Source organism: Episyrphus balteatus, chromosome X (genome assembly GCF_945859705.1).
Source record: "Episyrphus balteatus chromosome X, idEpiBalt1.1, whole genome shotgun sequence".
NCBI lineage: Eukaryota > Metazoa > Arthropoda > Insecta > Diptera > Syrphidae > Episyrphus > Episyrphus balteatus.
Window position 1 is genome coordinate 3378555 of NC_079138.1, and position 21202 is coordinate 3399756.

Consider the following 21202-nt stretch of genomic DNA (forward strand, 5'->3'; position numbering starts at 1 on the left):
CGCTTTGAAGCTTCTCAATAGTTTTTTTTTTTTTGCAGTTTCACAGTAGAACGATTTGTTCAGAATCTTATCTTGTTTTTAATGCCGGTTCAGTCGAAATTCGCACAGAGCTAAAAATTGGTACCAAATATTGTTTAAAAATTCCCCATGCCACAGAAAAAAAACCTTATTAGGGATTGGTAAAGTTGAAATGCGCTACGGTAAAGTCGCCTATACTTAATTAAATGTCGAAGTTGCTTAATCCTTAGAATTTGCGATAAAACAAATAATGGTTAAAAAATTTGGAATGCAAAATTATTACTTACCAAACCCAGGACCCATTTGAGGGTCAAAAACAGCAGTTTTTTTAAAAAATAAAACCTCTAAATTAGTAGATTTTTGAATAATTTTTATGATTTTTTTTTATTAAATATTAAATAGAAGCACAGTTTTGTATGCAGGCCTAAAAAAATTAAAAGGGGGACATGGTTCTTTTTCTAAAAATCGCAAAATCGAACAGAATTAGAAGGTTTTGTGAATACAATTTTATAGTTTATCTGGCAGCACCGAAATATACGAAATGGTAGCAACTTTATAAGATTTTTTGAAATTTAACAGGTCAAAACGTCTGTAGCCACCTTCCACCACCTTCTCCTATGAAAATACGACATTTTCGACCTTGAATAATATTTTTTTAAATGTGATTGTGACATTTTGCAATCTTTTTTTTTTGTTAATGATGTCTAACCTCACAATTAAAGGCCCTGCGATGGAAAATGACCTGAGCGGTCTGGATTCGAATCCAAGTGCCTCCACCACCTACAAACTTGTGCTTTGAGGGGCTCATATTATACTTACATCACGTTCACAAGAATAGTTGAGATTTGTTATAGTCACTTTAAGCCTTTTTACTACTGTCTCGCACGAATGTATGTATTTAAAGATCTTTAAAGTTACTTCGATTTTTTGCCAGATTGTGAATTCAGTCCAAATTTTTTAACAAAATGTTCTACTGTAAATAACAGCCAAATACTCTCCTTCTCTGATAATTTTAGAGATCTTTTGAGCAAAAAAGGAAGAAACACTACGATTCTCAGTACGTTTTCGACTAGTTGATGGGCAGTTTGGGCCAATATCATCAGCAAATCTCGGTATCAGATCTCACCGGTTTTTTGTCGCTCAATTATTTTTTTTTTGTTCCCGTATGTTGAGAAAACGAGGGGTAACTAACAATTCTGTGACAGAATACACCACGTAGACAAAATTTGACAATTCTCCTACTGTCAAAAAAAAAAAAAAACACAAAACCACTTTTTTGTAATTTTTGCATAATTTTTTTTTTTTTTTTTTAATTTAAACTTAATACTTTACTATATAACTGTAAATAAAAATGGTAACGAAAGTTAAATAAAACAAAAAAAAAAAAATAACATTACTTAAAATTAAAAAAAAAAAAAATACAAAATCTGCCTAAATAAAAAAAAAAAAAATATATGAAATATCGAGCGAATAATTCTAAATTAATCATAGCACACAAATCCGGGAAACGAAATAAATAATAAAAAAAAAACTTGTAATTATTTTTTTTTTTTTTTTTTTAATTTGAAATCTCACACTCGACAAGTTTTCGAAAATCAATATTTTTTTTTATTGTTTTAGTTTTGTTAACAAGAACTCTTTATATTGTTCTTGGTGGATAAAGATTGTTCTCGTGTGTTGTTGTTGTGATTTCGAATTTAAAAATACGTCAAATTTTATTTACAATTTATGTATTGTTGCATAGCGGCACATAATAAATAAAAATGTAAAACTTAGTGTATTTTTGTGTGTCTTGAAAGAAGAAAAGAAAAAAAAAAAAACTTTGTAGGTTATAAATTATAGTTGTAGAAATGCTCTTTTTCTGTTTTTAGTCATCATCAAAATCATCATCATCATCAATGGACAAAAATTGTATTTTGTTGTTGATTCTTTGAGGATTAGTCAGAGTTGAAAATTTTTTTTGAAAAATTGCCTTGCCTTGTAAAACCATAATCAAAATGAAAATGAAAATAAAAATGTGCAACAGTGAATGTGCGTTATGATGAATTTATATGAAGTGACTTCGAGATACAATCATTTAATATAAATACTGAAAGTGATGATAATAATCAATTGTATTCAGCAGGTGAATCATTGGATATGGCGATTTTTGTTCCTACAGTAATGTGGTGAGTAAAACATGATGAATAAACAAATTTTTTGAATTTTGAAATAATAGAGTATAGGTACTTTGAAAAGTAATTCGGGAGGTCAACAAAAAATGTGATTACTTATATGTTGAAAACGCTAGATGGAGCGAGTGGGTAGAGGGGGAAAGGGGTGAGGGGGGGGGGGGGGAAGGTGTAAATAAATGAATGGATGAATGAATGAATTATGACTGATGAATGAATAAATGAATGGACGAATAAATGAATGGATATCTAGCGGATGTCAATTGTATACAGTTTATGTGTTATGCTTGATCAGGGGAAGGTGACCTAAAATGCCACTTCTAAAAAATACATTCCATAACTCGAAAAAAAGTAACATTTTTAAACTTGAAAAATTTATCAATAACTCTCACATTTTTTTGCTTTACAAGTTAAAAAATTCCAAAAAAGTATTTAAAGTGTATTTAATTTTCTAAACGTCTTCAAATTTCACTGATCGAATTTTCCCGGGTAAAATGCTATACTGTCCAAACATACATGACACTAAAAGCAAAATATAGTCAACGAGCCTCTTTTTTTTCAATTTGCTTGGAAAAAGTGGTGATCAATGTCTTCAGACCTTTCTCTGAGTCATTAAAAATCTTGTTTTTGTTGGTTGCACGTTTCCATTTGGAACTCCGAATGTTTTGGATGCTTTTTTCCAGCCCATTTATTTATTTTAACTTGCGATATACATAGGTACTTTAATATCAAGTTATGTATTCGTATAAAAAAAAAAAAAAGTTGAGATAACATTTTTCCATGATATTACGATGGTAGAGAATGCCAAAAAAGTGGGTCCCGGAAGTCCGTCGCGTCGTCTGTCTGTATAAGGAGCTACAGCCTAAACGAATGAAATGATTGACTTCAAACTTGGTATGCAGCATTTTTTGGGGACCCTCCAGAGGGATTTTTGGAATTAATTTTTTTGGACCAAAAATAAATAAAACGGCTCCAACGATTTTGTTTAAAAAATTCAAATGTAAGTTTTAAGACAAGGTCTATCTTTTAATGAAAAAAATTTGTGAAATTTTGTGAAGATGAATTTATAACATTTTAATATAAGCTAAAAATAAAATTTCAAAAAAAAAATAATTTTTGGATTTTTTAAAAAAAATTTGAAAATTTTTTTTTTGAAAAATCCAATTTTCGAAAACGTGACATTGAATTTTTTTGAAATTTTATTTTCAGATGTTGATTAGTGATTTCTACAAAATGGCATACCAATTTTATTTTAAAACTTTTTTTCCAAAAAATTATTTATAAAAAATTAGTTTTTTAAAAAACTCCTCTAACGATTTTGAAAATTTTTTTTTCTAAAAATGCATCTTAATATATTAATCAAAACTGCATACTTGTTTTGAGGGGCAATTTGATTGCAGATTTTATTTTATTTAAAAAAAAAAACGAATATTATTATTTTTTTTGTACCCATATAGTAGGTACGAAATTTCTATATAAAAAGTCTTAAAAATTTAAGCAAATTGAACTCTAAGAGCAAGTTCATGCGACCCAGTCGTGCCTTACCCAAAGTTCCATGTTTTTTTGTCAATGAATTTTTCACAAAAAATTTAAGTCGGTCTACTTTATGAAATGGCTAGAGACAATTTGAACTGTCAAATTTCTTAAAGTTTCTTTCATTTCGTTTAAAGAATTATATTCCCGAACCCTTCTAATTCTGTTCGATTCTATGATTTCTAGCAAGGCGGCCATTTTACCTAGTTGGGCCATTTTAGACCACCTGCTCCTACTTTAACTTGAGGGCCCTTTTTCTCTTTAAAAAAATTTTTTTTTTATAATTAAGGGTTTATGAATACCATTACAATGTTCAATTCAATTCGGAATAAAAATCAGAACAAGTGTGATAGAGTGTCAAATTTTATACTTCTTTTTACATTTTCATTTTCCTCATAATGAAAATTACTGGTAAATAAAACGTTCCACATCATAGAGAACGTTCCAGATTATAGAGAATTTATTTATTACGCCCCAGATTTACTATTTCAAATTCGTAAACGCTCAAATGTCTGTTTCATTCACTAACAAAACCATTCAATTGCGAGCTAAAATGTCTTATCTCATTTAGATACCCTGGAGGACGAGCTCTATATATCTGGTCCTCAAAATAAAATCAACAATAAAACTGTGTTAATTTTGTTAATTAAGTTGCCTTGTCCAAATCATAATCCCTTGACTAAAATACACCCATCATTTATCCCCAAATAAACTACACCTTCAAATTGTATAATGCTGTCATTTGTCGTATATTTTTTTTTTTCTATTACCATTAGACTCCCTCATTTAATTGTTTTCGTTTTACATTCACCACGCCTAATTTTGTCAATAGTGGTTTTTCGAGGTTTGTCTAGAGGTGTTTACCTCCATTGGTTTTTTTTTTTCGTTTTTTTTTATTTTTGTCAAATTATGAAGCTCTTAAGCTAATTTGATACTCGAACACCGGGTACCTTTAACCTTTAGTAAAATTTTATTTGCGCTTATTGAAAGTAAATTTAACTTGTACTCTAGCTAAATTGTATTTAAAGTGGTTTGCACGCATTAAAAACGGTATCATTTAAGAAACTTTAAACAAACAAAGTTATTCCAAAGATTTTCTTTATTTTTAAGACTGAATTGCTTGAAAGTTCAAAACGGAATTTGACGCGAACCAAAAATTGACAGTTCCCGCTTTCAACACTGGCCACTGAACTTAAGTTTTGAATTTTTAGAGGCTTTGATTGGTCAGAACCAAATGTCATCTAAATGTCACCTAACTTTTTATGACATCTGACCAATGCCAATCAGAGCCTCAGTACATAAGTTGAGTGTCACTTTGACTTAAAAATGACGTTAAAATCTTTCCCAAGAAATGTTTTCAACACACAATTTTAGGTTTTTGACATCAACAGCGATATGACAAAGTGAAAATAAGTTTTCTGGTGACGTCAGAGAGTCAATGTGTAAACCCATTTCGTTAACGGTGTAATCATAAAAAAAAAAAAAAAATAAGTCAAAACTCATTACTTTAACATAAATTTATCAAGTATCAATTAAAAACCAATATTCTAAAACTTTTAAAATTAAAAATATTGTCGATACATTTTTCTTCAATTTTTTGAAATTGAAATATAGGTAGTTGCTATTTTTAGATTTTTAAACGACGAGCTTTTCTTCCTCTCTCCTAAGCTATAAAGCTTAGCTTTTTTTTGATTCATATAATTAAACAAAAGTCAGTACATTTGAATTGATATTGATATAATTTCATTAAAAAAAAAACACTTAAAGTAACTTTAATTGCAAAGTAATTTATATAAACTATTAATTTTTTTGATAGCAAAAATCAAGGACAGACATTAATAAAAGGGGTTGACAGAATCTCCGTTCACATTATATCCCCACACTTAAAATAAATATAAAACTTATTAGAAATGTCCAAGAGACAACGTGTCATCTTTCATGAGCCTTAAAAGCTCTCGATTTTATTGTCCTTCGATATATTCAGAGGGTTAAACTTAGAGTTATTGAATAAGACATACAGCGGTTTTTTAAATCTTTTTGAAATGAATGTGAACACTTAACAAAATTATCAATGATGTATACAAAACTTATACTCCCTTAAAAGCTTTTGAAAATATTTTAATCGAGAGAACCCAGACAAGAGAGTGAGAGAGTGAATAATAATTTCATATTGCACAGAATCCCTAACAATTTGGGTGTGTTTGCTATCAAAATCTATCTATTGTGACCATCTTCTTATTTTTTCTTATTCCTTACTTGAACACATTACATATCCCTCATACCTGTAGTAAGAATCCACTTGAAAGTACTCGTATTGCTTCTATAAAGTTTTATAGATGCTGCTGTTTCTTTTATTAAGCTTTACAGAAGCAAATTTGTTAATAATAATAATAATAATGATAATATATTACCAAAATTGAGAAAATCTCCCCATTATAAATTTCTTAATAGAAGTTATTGTTTTATTGCTTATAGAAGTTAAATGAATCAGTTTCTTCGGTAAGATTTCTATAACATCTTCTTAAAAGTCTGTAAAGCTTTAAATGATTTTCAAAGATTTGTTGTCGTTTTTTGAAGCACTTACTTTTGTATAGTGTTATACTTTTTCCAAACATAGAAATCTTATCGAAGTATTAACTAAGGTTAAATGTTACTCTTTCAATGTATATACATATATTCTTTTAATGTATTTTACTTTATTTTATTTTATTTTATTTTATTTTATTTTATTTTATTTTATTTTATTTTATTTTATTTTATTTTATTTTATTTTATTTTATTTTATTTTATTTTATTTTATTTTATTTTATTTTATTTTATTTTATTTTATTTTATTTTATTTTATTTTATTTTACTTTTATTTTATTTTATTTTATTTTATTTTATTTTATTTTATTTTATTTTATTTATTAAAACAAAGCCAATTTGGAACCCCATACAGATGGTCACTCTCTATCAATTGCATTTCTATTTGATAGAGTGATAAAATCTGTATACACAGATTTGTTTCCAAAATACACAAAAATTAAATAAATAATAATGTAGTTAAACAAATATTCTCATAAAAATAAAAAAAATAAAATAATTAAAACTTTAAACAAAACCATCAGTTTATAACAAATAATAAAAAAAAAACAGTCAAGCAAAATAATAACAGCACTCCATCACTGTCACCGCTGTCACCGCCACCGACCGCCGAAGTTGATGCTTTTTCATTGCTCTCACCAAAGCAGCCTTTACTTACACGAGAGTCCTGCTCCTTGATTGAGAAAAAAAAAAAAAAAAAAAAACAATATGGGATGTTGTGCTTACAGTGTTTTATAAAATTCCCTAAGCTGTAGTCTTCTCTGCGCTATGAGTCGGTACGGTAGATCTTCTATTTGTTCTAATTATTCTGACCACGATAACAACGACGACCACGAAGGTACCTACTAATAAATCAAAAATACTTATTTTTTTGTTTATGTGTTTTTGTGTATCAAAAAGGTGCAAAAGCCGATTTTATTATGTTGTTGTTTTTATGTAACATAATCCTGCTATCCTAAAAGTATACAACATTTTCGAAGGAGTTTTTTTTTTTTTTTTTTAATTTTTTTCTTTTGTAAATGAGCTGATGACGATATTGCGCGACAATTGTTTTGTTTCAAACATCAGTACTAATTTTGAATTGTACCTTTTTTTTTCATATAAATATAAAATAGTATATTTTTAGGCTTAAAAGTTATAGATTTTTGTGATCGGGAAACAATGATGCGATTTGTTCTGATCTCATTCAAAAATTACATCGTTACATGTTTGTTCTCAATATAGTGTATGTGTGTGTGTGTGTGTGAGTGTATGTACGTGCGTGTGTTCATTTAACTAACCTAGTCTAAGAGATGACAACAACAAAAAAAAAAAAAATTCCTTGAGATGCCGCCGCCCTGACTAATTCTCAATTTTACAAACTAAAAAAAAAAAAGAAAATTCATGCTGTCCTTTTTAAGGACACAAATGGGTTTGACCATCCTAATTTCACTCAGTTACAGTGCGCAAAATTAGAAAAAAAAAAGAAAAACAAAATATACTTTTAGGAGCGGGAGTATTGTTGTTCACTTAAAATTAATATAAATTCAACTAACTGTGTGTGTGTATATATTTATTCAATGATGAAATAAAACAAGTAAAATAAGTATATCTTCATTCATTCTTATATTTCAAAAAAAAATGATAATATAGGCGAAGAAAATCCCCACCCAAAATTTAAAACAACAACAACAACAGCAGCACAATAACAACAACAAAATCTTATTATATACGCAACACGATTTAGTGTGTGTCGAAAAACAATAATGAAAACCACATTTGTTTTTGTAGAATCATTTTAGTTAGATATCCCAAACAGAATTCATTAATTTCAGACAAACATTCGTCCGTTTTCTTCGTATCGTGTCGTCGTCCGTCGGTCTTAAACCATTTAACCTAGCTGACAATAAAATGCATATCAAAAATAAAAGTAAAAACAAAGTGTTTTTTGATGTTTTTGTTTTGTGAGAATCCTGTTAAAAGCAAATCATAAAGGACCTTCAGACAGGATTAAGATACAAAAACGGACGGAAAGATCTTTCAAAAATGAACTCATAAAATTTGTTGTTTTGGTTGTGTTTTTTTTTTTTTTAGTTGTTGTTGTTGTTATTGGCCCTTAAACCGTATGGGGTAAGCTTTGTTTTTCTAAAAAAAAAAACTTTGTAAAAGGATGTAAAATGCAGGCGGTTTTTTCTTGCTATAAATAATTTTAAAATTTAATTTTTTAAAATTAAAAAAATTAATTAAATATGAATTAAAATTAAGTTTAGTTTTAAAATCTTTTTTTTTTTTGTTAAATTTGTGTGATGCCGGCATTTTTTATGAATGTTCAAAAGTTTGTTGATAACAAAGCCATTCAAAAGAAGTATTGAGTTGTGTAAAGATTCTAAAACAATTTAGTTGATTCGATTTTGAAAGGCTAGTTGTTAATTGAGTAGAAGATTGATCTTTGATTCACCGTTAAAAATGATTTGTAAAACGTGTTCAATTCAAAAAATATTTAATGTTAAATCTAAATAATATCAATTTTTTGGTACATAAATCTTTAATAACAATATTTATAGAAAAAAGGCATAAAATACCCCCCTAAGATTAAGAATGTTATATACTTTTTAAAGTTTCATCAATAGCTGTGTTTTTTTCGCAAATCTATCCGCAGTAAGATTTCCAAAATATTAATATTGAAAAAAAAATTGTTTTATTGTCAAAATTCTATTCAAAGATGGATTTAGCTTTTATTAATATCGGCAGCTGCGTGTTGTTTTTGTAAACTCGAAACGTAAAGAACTCGAAATGTTTGAATTTTTGAAAAAAAAACAGTAATTTTTGGGGATTTTAGGGGACTTTTAAATTTTCAGTACATATGTACACTGTGGTGTATGCGTAACTTTTTTTTGGGGATTTGAGGACTTTTGAATTTTTATTACCAATTTTGTATTTTAAATATCTCCTCAACGTGGGATGGACAAAAGATGATTTTTTTGAACTTTTGAAAAAAATTTGGGGATTTTAGAAAAAAAAAAATGATATTTTGTATATAACTTGCTATAAAAAAAATGTTTCTTCTTTGTTAGAAATTGAAAATGTAAAACGGCTTAGTATGCAATTTTGACCGAGTGCTAAGAAGTCCATTTTGACCATTTAGGTATTTTTTTATTTATACATTTTTTTTTCACAAAATTTAAGTGGGTCTACTTTTTAAAATGGCTAGAGACAATTTGGCAAGTAAAATTTCAAATAAATGGCTTAAATTTGCTAACATTTCGTATATGTCGGTGCTGCCAGATAAACTAAAGAATTTTATTAACAAATCGTTCCAATTCTGTTCGATTCTACAATTTCTAGCGAGGGGTCTATTTTACCTTGGTGGGCCCCCTACCCCTAACAAAACTGTTAGAAGTAGAGCAATTTCCCAACAAAAAAGTCGTGTATATTTTGAGGCTCTGAATATTCTGAGCAAAAAAGAAAAATTTTATTTTTTTTGATAGTTTAGACTCTGTTGTAAACAAAGAAAGAAAAACCCTTATTGTGTTAAATGCGAATTAGATCACTACACTCCATAATTTAATAAACCTATTCTAAATTGCTAATGCTACGTTTTCACTATACCTTAATCCAAATTTAATTAAGTGGATTTAAAGTTCATTAGAAAATTCATTATGACAGCTCTTCAAAAATCAGATTAAAATTTCAATACTTTAGGATGAATACAAATTTTAAGAGATGGTTAAACTGAAACTTTTACTGCCTTTAGTCTTTTTTTATTTTGTTTGATCTTTTTTGCACTTTAAAAAGTCTTTTTCTGATAACTAAAATAATAAATAAGTTAGTTGATAATTAAATTAAAACTCTTTTTCTACTTTCACACTTTATGTTTTTAAACTGTTATATAAAACATATAAATGAGTTATAAATGTAAATTTTGTGGAGATTTACCCGTAATCTAAATTATAAACTAGAAAATGAAATATTTTTTTATTATTCTCTCAATTCTATTCTCGAAAAACAAGAGGAATATAATTCCTAGCTTTTTCACACAGATTCAGAATCTAGATTCCCAGCAAAATACCACCAAATTTTATTGAAATCTACTACATTTCCCCAACATTTTTAGTTTTCGTAATCTAGTTTATAGATTACTACGAAATCTTCTCAAAGTCCGATTGATTTCGTTAGCTGACACTTTTATAAATCTTGTATAACAGTTAAATACGTCGTCTGGTAAAAAATCGTAGAAACTATGAGTCGTGTTTAACCACAGTGTAACCAGATAGGTAAATCTAGATTTTAAGTGATTTTCGCTAAATCTTTTCTAAATCACGAGATTTACCATACAAATTTATGTTGTAAATCTGGTATAAATCATCAAGATTTAAAAATGAATCTCGTTTAAATCTTCTTAACGGCTAGTATTTTTACTACTTTTTTTTTGGACTGGACGCACTCACTTCTTATACTTAGGCCGTGTTTGAATTGCGTTAAATAGTTAACCCCGTCTAAAATTTTTGACACTATTGAGGTGAATAAAAAATTTTCAGCTTTTAAAAATTTAATGGGCTCTGGTACCTGGTTAAATTTAGGTTAAATTTTTTATGCATATTGTTTTTTTTTTTTATTAAAAAGAAGTATAATGGCAGAAAAGAGGCAGAGAAAAATATTAAACAATACAGGTACAGCTGAAATTTTTTTATTCACCTCAATAACGCCAAAAATTTTACACGTGGTTAACTATCTAATTCAATTCACACACGGATTTATAATTCTTTTCCGGCGTTTGTCCAGAGAGAAAATTTACTTTTGTGAAGAATGTCAGAGAGATTAATATCAAAGATTAACCAGTTTTTTTTTAAGTTATACCTACTTCTTTTGCGGCGTTAGAGTATGAAAATTTATCTGATCTAAAATATGACAGTTTTCTTAGATCTTATTTATTGGCTGTCAGTAACACCATCTTACATTAAACAGTTCTGTTAGTTGCATGTAAATCATAGGCCCGGTGAACATATGCATTTTTATGCCATTTGATTCTACAGAAATCATACACAAGTGCGGTGACGCTGCGGTGTTTGCGTGTCTTTTTTCCCCACAGTGTCAACGCAAGACCAGAAAATTGACGCAGCGTCACCTTGTGTGTGATTACAATAGAATTAAATGGCGTCATGTGTGCACCGGGCCTTATAAAAACTTTGAGACAGAAAAAAAAATCACTTTTAAATTCTCACTGAAAGCCTACATTTATATTTGACCTCGAGATTCTCTAAAAATCTCCCCATTTCATGTCTTAATACAGCTTTTATGTCTCTATGGTGATCACATCCCATCACATGACAATGACATCTGTTTAATTTAACCATTGTGTAAAGTTGATACTATTGTTTATATGGTTCAATTACAAAGGATTCATTTGTTCTTTTTAATATGCCTGGAACAAGCATATTACTCATCCTTATAACTTAAGGTTTCGAAAATTATCATAACACGTTTACCACACAACATATACCCACTATCTAGTATGTAAACATGTCGTCACAGGTCTCTTCCCTAACCTACAAAATATAAAACAAATAAAAACAGACACCATACTTTTGTACCAAGTTCCAGCCTTATACACGTTCCCGCAATCCCACACGAAAAAGATATTTATATATATTTTTACTCGTAGATACTCGTATATCATCTTATTTATATCAATGTGTATTTAAAGTATCGTATCATCCTTTTTGAAAGAAAATCGATGAAAAAGCAGCGCGTACAAAAAAAAAAAAAAAGGACTACAACGACGACAACGGACGTGTATTCGATGTCACCATCCCCCCTCATTCTCCATCACTTACACCACGAATAGCGTCATCATAGTCATTAACATTATCATAGTCCAGCATCATCATCATCATCAATGAGGACATTAATTTCATATTCTTACATATATGATGTAGGTATTTGAGGCTGAGACCTGAGAGGTTGAGAGATACGTTGGCTTTTGTAAGTTCGAGACCCTTGACCCTTGAAAGATGTTAAGTTAGAAAGTTGAAAATTAAATCGCATGTGTTTTATGTAGGTTTATATTTATATGAAATATGCATATCCTAAAGCAATCTAGCAAATTTATGTGTTTAAAGTTTACATTCGGAAATTCTATGTTTTTGCGATATTCTTATGAATTATAGTAAATACGCTCATGGAGGCTAAGCGTGTAACAGGATAAAAATAGTTTTGGTAAGAAGATCTAGCGGCTGAATTGGGCCTACACTTCCAATAACATTAGCTTATGTAGAAAATGAAATTCTATGTTTTTTGCGATGTTTTTATCATTAAATTAGTTTTATTACGAGAACCAAGCGACTGAGTAGGACGTACAATCGCTTATATAGATAATGAAATTCTATGTATTTTGCGATGTTTTTATCGGTGTTTTATAAAATTAATTATTAGGGCAAGCGGGTTGGTGCCCCGAAACCCCCAAACGACGCCGACGAAGTGTAGTGTGTAATGCATAGGTAGCCAGCCATTTTTATGTTTGCACCATAAACAAAAAAAAAAAATGTATGGCGTATACGTACTTTTTTGTTTCTCTTATTTTCTATATCAAAGGGGCTCCGGCAACTCAACGTACGACTCTGCTAGATTGAGTTAGGTGATCACTAGGTAATCCTTTTGACATTCTTGTCAAAAATTAAGTTTTTTAGTCTTTAAAAATGCCGGAAAAGAAGTAAAATTTCAAAAATTAAGAAAATATAAACTTAAAAAAAAAAAAAACAACAAGGTTCGCACTTCAAAGGCAAAATATGTAAACAACATTTTTTCAGTGCTGGGTCAATTGAAGCCAGAACTATAATTGGAGGAAGCAGTCGGATGCTAATGTCAAATTCACGTTTTTGTTGTTGTTTTCTTTGACTTTTCGAGCAGTTTTCATCCGTCGAGTGCGGTTGCCAGCGCTGTTCCCCTCCGTTTCATCCAACGCTTGAGAGTTTAACTTTAACCCCGAACAGAAAAAGTGTGCCTCAAATTAATTTTATTAAACTCAACACGATTTGCATCGCAGCGTGCTTCGTCGCCGCCGCCACACAGTGGTGCCTCTGGTGCTTTTTGGCGTCAAAATTAATTTGCACGGCCGTTTCTTGACGAAATGTCATGAAATTTTAAATTGATTTTTCTTTTTTTAAATAGCATATAAGCTAGAAATTTGGTGAAATTCATGTCAAAAAGGTGTAAAATCTTAGATTTAGGATTTCTAAATTCATATTTCATACAAAAAATCAAAAATTTATAACAACTGAGTCCAAAAAGTGCCAAACTAGTAAAACACAATTTTAGACCTCTTATTTTACACTGTTTCATGGATTTTTTTTTTAACTAGCATAATTTTGACATCTTTTATGTTTCAGAAAAAAAACTTAATATTTTTTGATTATATGGTTGCCAAATATGTTTTTAAGTAAATATTAGAAAACATGAAAAATTTCAATGTTCAATAAAAATGAGAATTTATCATTTTGGTTTGGTTTCTAATAGATTTTAATATTTTTAATTCAAATTTGAAATCGAAAAAAATCTATGATGTCACGTTTTTGAGATATAAGAAGGTCGAAATGGATTTTTATCTATGCAACGTGACGTCAAAGATTTTTTTTCGACTTGGGATTTGAATTAAGAATATTAAAATCTATTAGAAAAAAATAAATTCTCAGTTTTATCGAACATTGAAATTTTTCATTTAAATATATTTTCTAATATTTATTTACTTATTTACCATCAAAAATATTAAATTTTTTATGAAACATAAATAGAAGATATGTCAAAGTTGTGCTACTTAAAAAAAAAAATCCATAAAATGGAAATGGCCACACTTTTTTTTTCTACAGATATTTGTCATACACACATACTTTTTTTAAGCGATCGGTACTCGAGTAAAAATGTAATTCCGAAGAATCAACGGTTGCCGCACGGCTTTTTGGGCTGTAAACGCTGCTGAATTCCATTTTTATCCGACTCCTTGTTAAAATGTGTGGCCTTTCTACTCAAACATAAATATACCCTGAGTAAAAAAGGAAATTAAATTTTGAAAAATTAATCTTTTTTTGACCGCACAGAAGGACAGTCTTTCAGCGGGAAAATACGGCCGCACGTTGCGTGTGGTTGTGGTTCAGCGGTGGTTCGGCTAGCAAAAAAAGTGATTAGGTGGTATTCCATTTGTACTGGAAATTGAACTTTTTTTGACTGCCGAACTACAGCCGTTTTCCGAAAAAATGTTCTTCGGCGGTGTAAAAATATTAATTTTTGATCACGGTGCTGCTGTGGTTTGGCGAAATAGTACATAATGATCATGGTGAAGCTGGGGTTTAGCGGTGATCCGACATTAAAAAAGCGGTGCGGTGGTGCTTTGGCGGTGGTTTGGCGGAGTTCTATTTTTACTCGGGAAATCAAATACTCTTCTTTGTTTTTTCGAGTTACAAATTTTGGAGAGTCATTATCTTTTTTTGTAGTTTTTTTTTAATGAATTGCAACTGATTACGCATAAAGTCCATGAAAACAATAAATCATAAACAGTTTCTCAACTTTAAATACTCTTGGAATAACAAAAAACAAAAAAAAATAAACATCCCATTGCCTTGTACTGTGTTGTATATCCTTTTATCCATCTAAAATGTCCTTCCCCCTCCTGTTGTAAATCGAGACAGAAATTTAATTATGTCATCAATGTGAAGTACAAAAAAAAAAAAAAAAAACAAGAAAAACGAGATGGTCTACATTTTGTTCGAGAGCAAGAGTACAACTACGATAAATACAATATAACCCTAGGAATCTGATTTAAGTTATGAGTGCATGCTCTTGTTTGTCGTCGTCCTTTGAACGTTAATTGAAATTCTTATAGACATGTTATGGCATAAAATAGTCATTTACCTATTGACGGTATTAACATTTATTTATTTCATCACTCTCTTTCGTGTGGTCGGAGTTTATTTTTAGAGAAAATACTTACTTTTTGAGGCCAAATAAAAAAATTTTAATTTAAAACTGTTACTTTCTTAAATATTTTGATATCGTTGGGTAATTTTTTTTTAAAGTATTTAAACTTTTAAGTGATGATGTTGCGCGCAGGCAATCTTCGTTATATTGTTTCGAAGAGTTAAATTTAATAAAAAGCCATACATAAAAATATTGTCTGTCCGCCCCCCACCAAGTAATGATTAATCGATCCACAAAAAGCACATGTACCTACCTAGAATCCATAATGAAAATTTATAGATACACTTTAGTCTATAAAAATTGGTGGCTTAAGAGATTTTCAATATGTATTTTATGACTATAGAGGTGTATCCTTTTATGTCACACAACGAGTAATGACGAGATACTGGGAGTGAGAGTGGTGGGGTTGAGTGTTGAGATGATGTGAGAAATGAGTACATTCAAAATACTTGAGTAATTCGGTTAATCACACCCGAATTAATATATTTTTTTTTTTTTTTGACTATCTAAGTGGAAAAAAAAAAACAATATGAGAAGGGGTTAGGCGATTGCTTTACTGTGTGCACGTCCCCCCCCACTACAAAACATTTGAACTTTTGTGTCATCAAATGGGTTGGGTTTTTGTTGTAGTGAGAAATCGCCAAGGAAAACTTTTCAAGGTTATGAATGAGATGGCTTTTTTGTAGGCTTTTATTAAAATGTATTTTTTTTTTATAAAAAAAAAAAATATATTATAAGAGAATATTTTTAGTTAGTGTGACATATTGACATATCGGCCAAATATCAATTTATTGACAAACTTTCTAATTTAAGAACAATTTGATTTAAATGGTCCTTCAAAATATTATTACAATAACAAACGATAGTGGGCAGGGTGACCCTTTCAAAAAAACAAAAAAAAAGTAGTACAAAACGAAAAAACGTATAAAAAGTAAAATGAAAATAATATATCTTAAAGACAAAATCAAAAAGAAAGAAATATTTTATTTTCTGTATTTTGATCCTATTAATTGATAAAAAATTTGTAGGTAAGCTCTGTGAAGCCAGAAATGCGACCTCAAAATTTGTTCACTTAACTAGTCTTATTCGTTTGTTCATTTTTTTTGTCCACATTTTTCCACCCCAAATTTTCGTTTGTCCACCCTTCAAAATTCATTTTTTTATTGGTCTGAAAAATGACAAATCGCCTAAGACGCTCATATTTTGAGGTACATATACGTATAAATCATTTGTCCACCTCAAATTCTTTACACATACCAACATTTATCACTTGTCCACCCACTCATTTAGGAGATATCCAAAAAAAAAAAAAACAAATTATGTACCTACTGAAAATTTCAAAGTTTCCTAATATCGTCAAAAATTATAATTTGTTTTTTGCGCTTCGTCAAATTTGTACCCATTTTAGATATCTTTACAGTTTTAGAAGACATTTAGACATGTGGTTTGATTAAACCACCTAGAATTTATAAGCTGACAAAGTTCAAAAATTCCATTTTTTGTTTGTCATTTACCCAACTTCGACATCAATTTAAAGTATATGTTTTGATAACAACATGTTGATAACGGGTTTTTGTAGAGGAGTTCAATACAAACATTTTTTTCTATGGGAAGGGGGTCTATCTAAAATGGGTACAAATTTGACGAAGCTAGATTTTTTTTCAATGGGTGAAAAATTGTTTTCTTGAACCAAACTCCAGATTTTGGGTGTGTTATGGAGTTTTTAAATAACGTTTCGTAATCAGTGCAACTAGCTCTACAAAACGCGATAGGTCTCTGTCCGCGTATATTTTTAAAACCTTGTTTTTGTAACACAGTGTAATAAGTCAGGTCCATTTGAACTATGTGCATTAGGGTGGGTCAAAAAAATCGAAATTTTTTTTTTGATTTGGTACTCCAAAAAATCGATTGCTAGACCCCTCTAGAATATAATATCTAACCATTCTAAAGATATTCGAGGTCAAAGTTAAAAAAATATATAAAAACATTTTATATTTTTAAAAAAATTTCTAATTCACTGAAACTTCATTATTTTCAAATTAGCAAGATATATTCTTGTAGGGGCTTAAACGTTCTACAAAAAATCCCTTGGCATCAAATTGATTGCTTTAACCGTTTAGAAGATATTCGTATCCAAACCAATGCTCACTGATTTCAATAGTTTTCTTATGACCCGTATGCATTGCGATTTGGAGACGAATATTTTCTAAACGGTTAAAGCAATCAATTTCATTCCAAGGAATTTTTTGTAGAACGTTTAAGCCCCTACAAGAATATATCTTGCTAATTTGAAAATAATGAAGTTTTAGTGAATTAGAAATTTTTTAAAAATATAAAATGTTTTTATATTTTTTTTTAACTTTGACCTCGAATATCTTTAGAATGGTTAGATTAATGAAAAAAGTTAATAATAACTTTTTTGTGGAGCAATCAATTTCCAACAAGAATATGTCTTGCGCGTTTGATCATTATAATTTTTCAATTTGTTAAAAAAATAAGAACAAAAAACGAATTTTTAAAGATTTTCTCGATTTTTGGACCTCAAATATCTATTCAACGATTAGATAAACAAAAAAAGTGTATTAGGCCTTTTTTGTGGAGCGTTCAATTTCCTACAAGAATATGAAAAGAAATTTGCTAAAAAGTCAATTAATAAAAAAATTATTTTTTTTTAGTAGAAGCTTGATGTAAAAATGGAAAATTGCAAAGCGGAGGACCTTCCCATTAATATAAAGAGCTCATATTTGGTGTGTATATTCTAGAGGGGTCCAGCAATCGATTTTTCGGAGTACCAATTCAAAAAAAAGAATTTCGATTTTTTTGACCCACCCTAATGTGCATTATTGAACTTTGAGAAGCTTTTTCTAAGGAGCTATGAAAAAGAAAACAAATTATGCAACTCTATGTAAGCCTCACAGTCAAAATTAAGACTTTAAAACGTATAATTTTCAGATTATAAAAGTTCAAAAAAAATAAAGATGGTTTTACTTTTCAGTCAGTGATTAAATTATGGTAAATTAAACAGGTCACTGTGGTGTATGCGTAACTTTTTTTATGTGTAATAAATTTTAAAGCAAATTGTGTGTTACCTAAATTTATAAATAAATATGATTAAATAAATAAAAAATATATAAAAATGTATATTTTTACATATACATCATTAGGGTGGGTAAAAAAAAATCGAATAGATATATTTTTTTTTTAATTTTAAACTCCGAAAAATCGATTGTTAGACACCCGCTAGAGCATACTCACCAAACAGAATGTTTAAAACCCTACAAGAACACAAGTAAAAATGTTTTTATACCTACGTTTTTTTTTTTTTTAACTTTGACCTCGAATATTTTTACAATTTGTGATCTTTGGACCTAAAATAGTTAGGTAAACGAATGCATTACATTTATTTTTTAGAGCAGTCAATTTTCTACAAGAATATGTAAATTTACTAAAAAGCCGATAAATAAAAAAACCTATGCCATTGATTTTTCGGAGTAAAAAATCAAAAAAAATATATTCGATTTTTTCGACCCACCCTAAGACATGGTTAAAAATTCTGTCCTAGTATATATTATAATTAGACCTTTTTCAAAACAAAAATTATCAGTTTTTAATATTGCGACTTAATTACACAGTTTTTTAATAATTTTTTTTTATTAATTTCAAACACAAAGAATTTAAATGTATTAGTTTCAAAAAGAGACCAGTCAACCTTTATTTTCAATCGGTTTCTCTGTGAGAGTTACCACATTACTTTAAATAGTTTCGGTTAAGGTTTGAGATTTGTTTTAAAAAATCAAAAATAAATAATAATAAATATCTCTCAATGGTTGACATTTTTACAAAAAAAATAAATGGAAAAGGTCAACCTTTAACCGTTTTCGGCGAAAATAAATCAAACATGGTCAATTCAAAGAAAAATGTCGAATATGTCAAGAATGTCTTTATTTTGCAAAAATAAATATGAAAAGGATGTTTTTTTCTAAGTTTATGTATTAAATAATGTATGAACTAAATAGACTTTCAAAGTTCTTTAGGCCCATGATTATATCTCTTTTCGTTTAAAGTAAAATCTAAAGACGAAAATGTGTTTTCCACTGTGATTTGAGTCGCTGGGACGACAAGCACAACCAATGCAATTTCGAATATTTCAGGAGACCGATGTTCTAATATCTAGGTCAAAGCGTTCAGCTTCCAGAAGCTTTTTCGCCCGCCCAACTTCAAACGGCTATATCTCAGAATTAAAAAAAAAAAAAAATTAAAAAAAAAAAAAAATTAAAAAAAATGTTTGATGCCAAAAGGTAGCGGGGACTCTAACCTACATCTGGGTACCACTCCCGTCCCTGTAGGTGCACCCGTTCTCAAACCGGGAGAACTTAAAGGTAAAAAAAAAGTTTAGCCTGATTCTGAAAAAATAGTCATAATGTGGCGGTTTAACATGGGAGATGATTTTTAAAAAATCTGACAATGTGCTAAGCGTAGGCCCATAACACAAGCTATCATTTGGCATCACTGCCAAAAATTGCTCTCAAGCGGTTTAGCTTCCAGAAGCGTTCAAAAAATTCGGGGATTTTTCGAAAAAAAATTTGACCCCAACTTTCAAACGCGATTTTCTCGGAATTTTGAAAAAAAAAAACGAAAAACCGGATTATACCACTATCGGGTAGCTGAGAATATAAGCTTTCATATGGCACCACTCCCATGTCTCTAGGAATTGATACATTTGCAGATGAGATTTATTTTTTTCTCTCAGCGATAAATCTCACTGGTTGACTGAAACATAAAAAAATACAAAATAAAGGTTTCTCTCAGACCTTGACCGAAATTTTTCTTTTTTAAAAATAAAGGTTATTTTATGACCTTTATTGAAAATGGCGACAAATAAGAGTTATTAAGGAACCTTTCAAAAGGTTGAGATTTATTTCTGATCTCTGGTTTCAAATACAAAATATTAAAATTATAATCAAAAGTATTGAAATAAAAGAAAATTTGTACTAAAAACAATTTTGTCACGAGTGTAAAAGTGGAGTTAGCAGGTTTACACTCAAAGCCGACGATATTTTATATGTCTCAGCCATCTTATTCGTTGAACTTTTAGCTTTCTGATCAGGTCTATGTTGCTATAGGGCCCATCGCACAGTGGGGCAGCCCCATATAGTGTGGTGATATAAAGGTTATTTTTTAAACTAAAGCTATGGGAAAAAAAGATCACGATTTCTAAACTTAACAGTAAAATTCATAAGATGAGCATATTTGTTTTGTTCAAAGATTTTGATTTATTTTTATTCATGCGGTTGAAGTTGAGAGTTTTAGAGCAAAAATTCAGTTTTTAATAAGTAATAAAAAATTTGTTTATTTGTTTAAACTCAAAATTATTTGAGAAAAAAATAAAATACAAATTTCTCACATAGATAAAAGTATGTTAATTACTATTCTTCTGAAAAAAAAATTTCTTATACTTAAAAATTTAATGAGAAAATAATGAATTTTTTGAAACGCACCTTAAAGTTTTTTCTCAAAATCTTCTGTTTAGGTAAATATTTAGGAAGTCTAAAAATAGAGAAAGCATGATGAGCAATTACTCTATAAGCCCATATAAACACTTTTGCTAAATGTTTGCCTAAAATATTTTTAATGAATTTTGAACATCAAAATTTTTTTTTTAAAAAAGTTCGTTTTTGATTTTATTAAAATAAATTACAAAATCATTCTTTTTTGAAAATCATGCACTGATTACTTATAAACAATGTTTTTTTTTCTTTTTAAAAGTTGTTTTTTTTTTTTTATTTTATTATAAGAAGTTTCGTGAAACAGGGCGATTTGTTATATAAAGTTAGTGCTTTTGTTTTCTACTTTTTTTATTAAAATATTTTTTAATTTAATTTATTGCTAATTTTTTTCGAATTCAAATTGATGCGGCTATAAGGTTTTTTAAAAAAAAGTCGCACCTC

The 21202-nt window shown here is 29.1% G+C and overlaps 2 protein-coding genes across 9 annotated transcripts in view; one reads left to right on the forward strand and one right to left on the reverse strand.

Moving 5' to 3' along the window:
* The window catches only part of LOC129920542 (vacuolar protein sorting-associated protein 29), a 501662-nt gene that overhangs the window by 255766 nt on the left and 224694 nt on the right, over nt 1-21202 (reverse strand). The gene's annotated exons all lie outside the window — the stretch shown is intronic.
* The window catches only part of LOC129920527 (voltage-dependent calcium channel type D subunit alpha-1), a 58778-nt gene continuing 44419 nt past the window's right edge, over nt 6844-21202 (forward strand). For 4 of the 8 annotated variants that reach the window (XM_056001827.1, XM_056001828.1, XM_056001830.1 and 1 more), the window contains exon 1: nt 6846-7146. In XM_056001827.1, coding sequence (XP_055857802.1) covers nt 7077-7146 — 70 coding nt within the window. In that variant the 5' untranslated portion in view covers nt 6846-7076. Of the gene's footprint in view, nt 7147-21202 lie in introns of all 8 variants that reach the window. The other 4 variants (XM_056001824.1, XM_056001825.1, XM_056001826.1 and 1 more) reach the window with 2 other exon arrangements.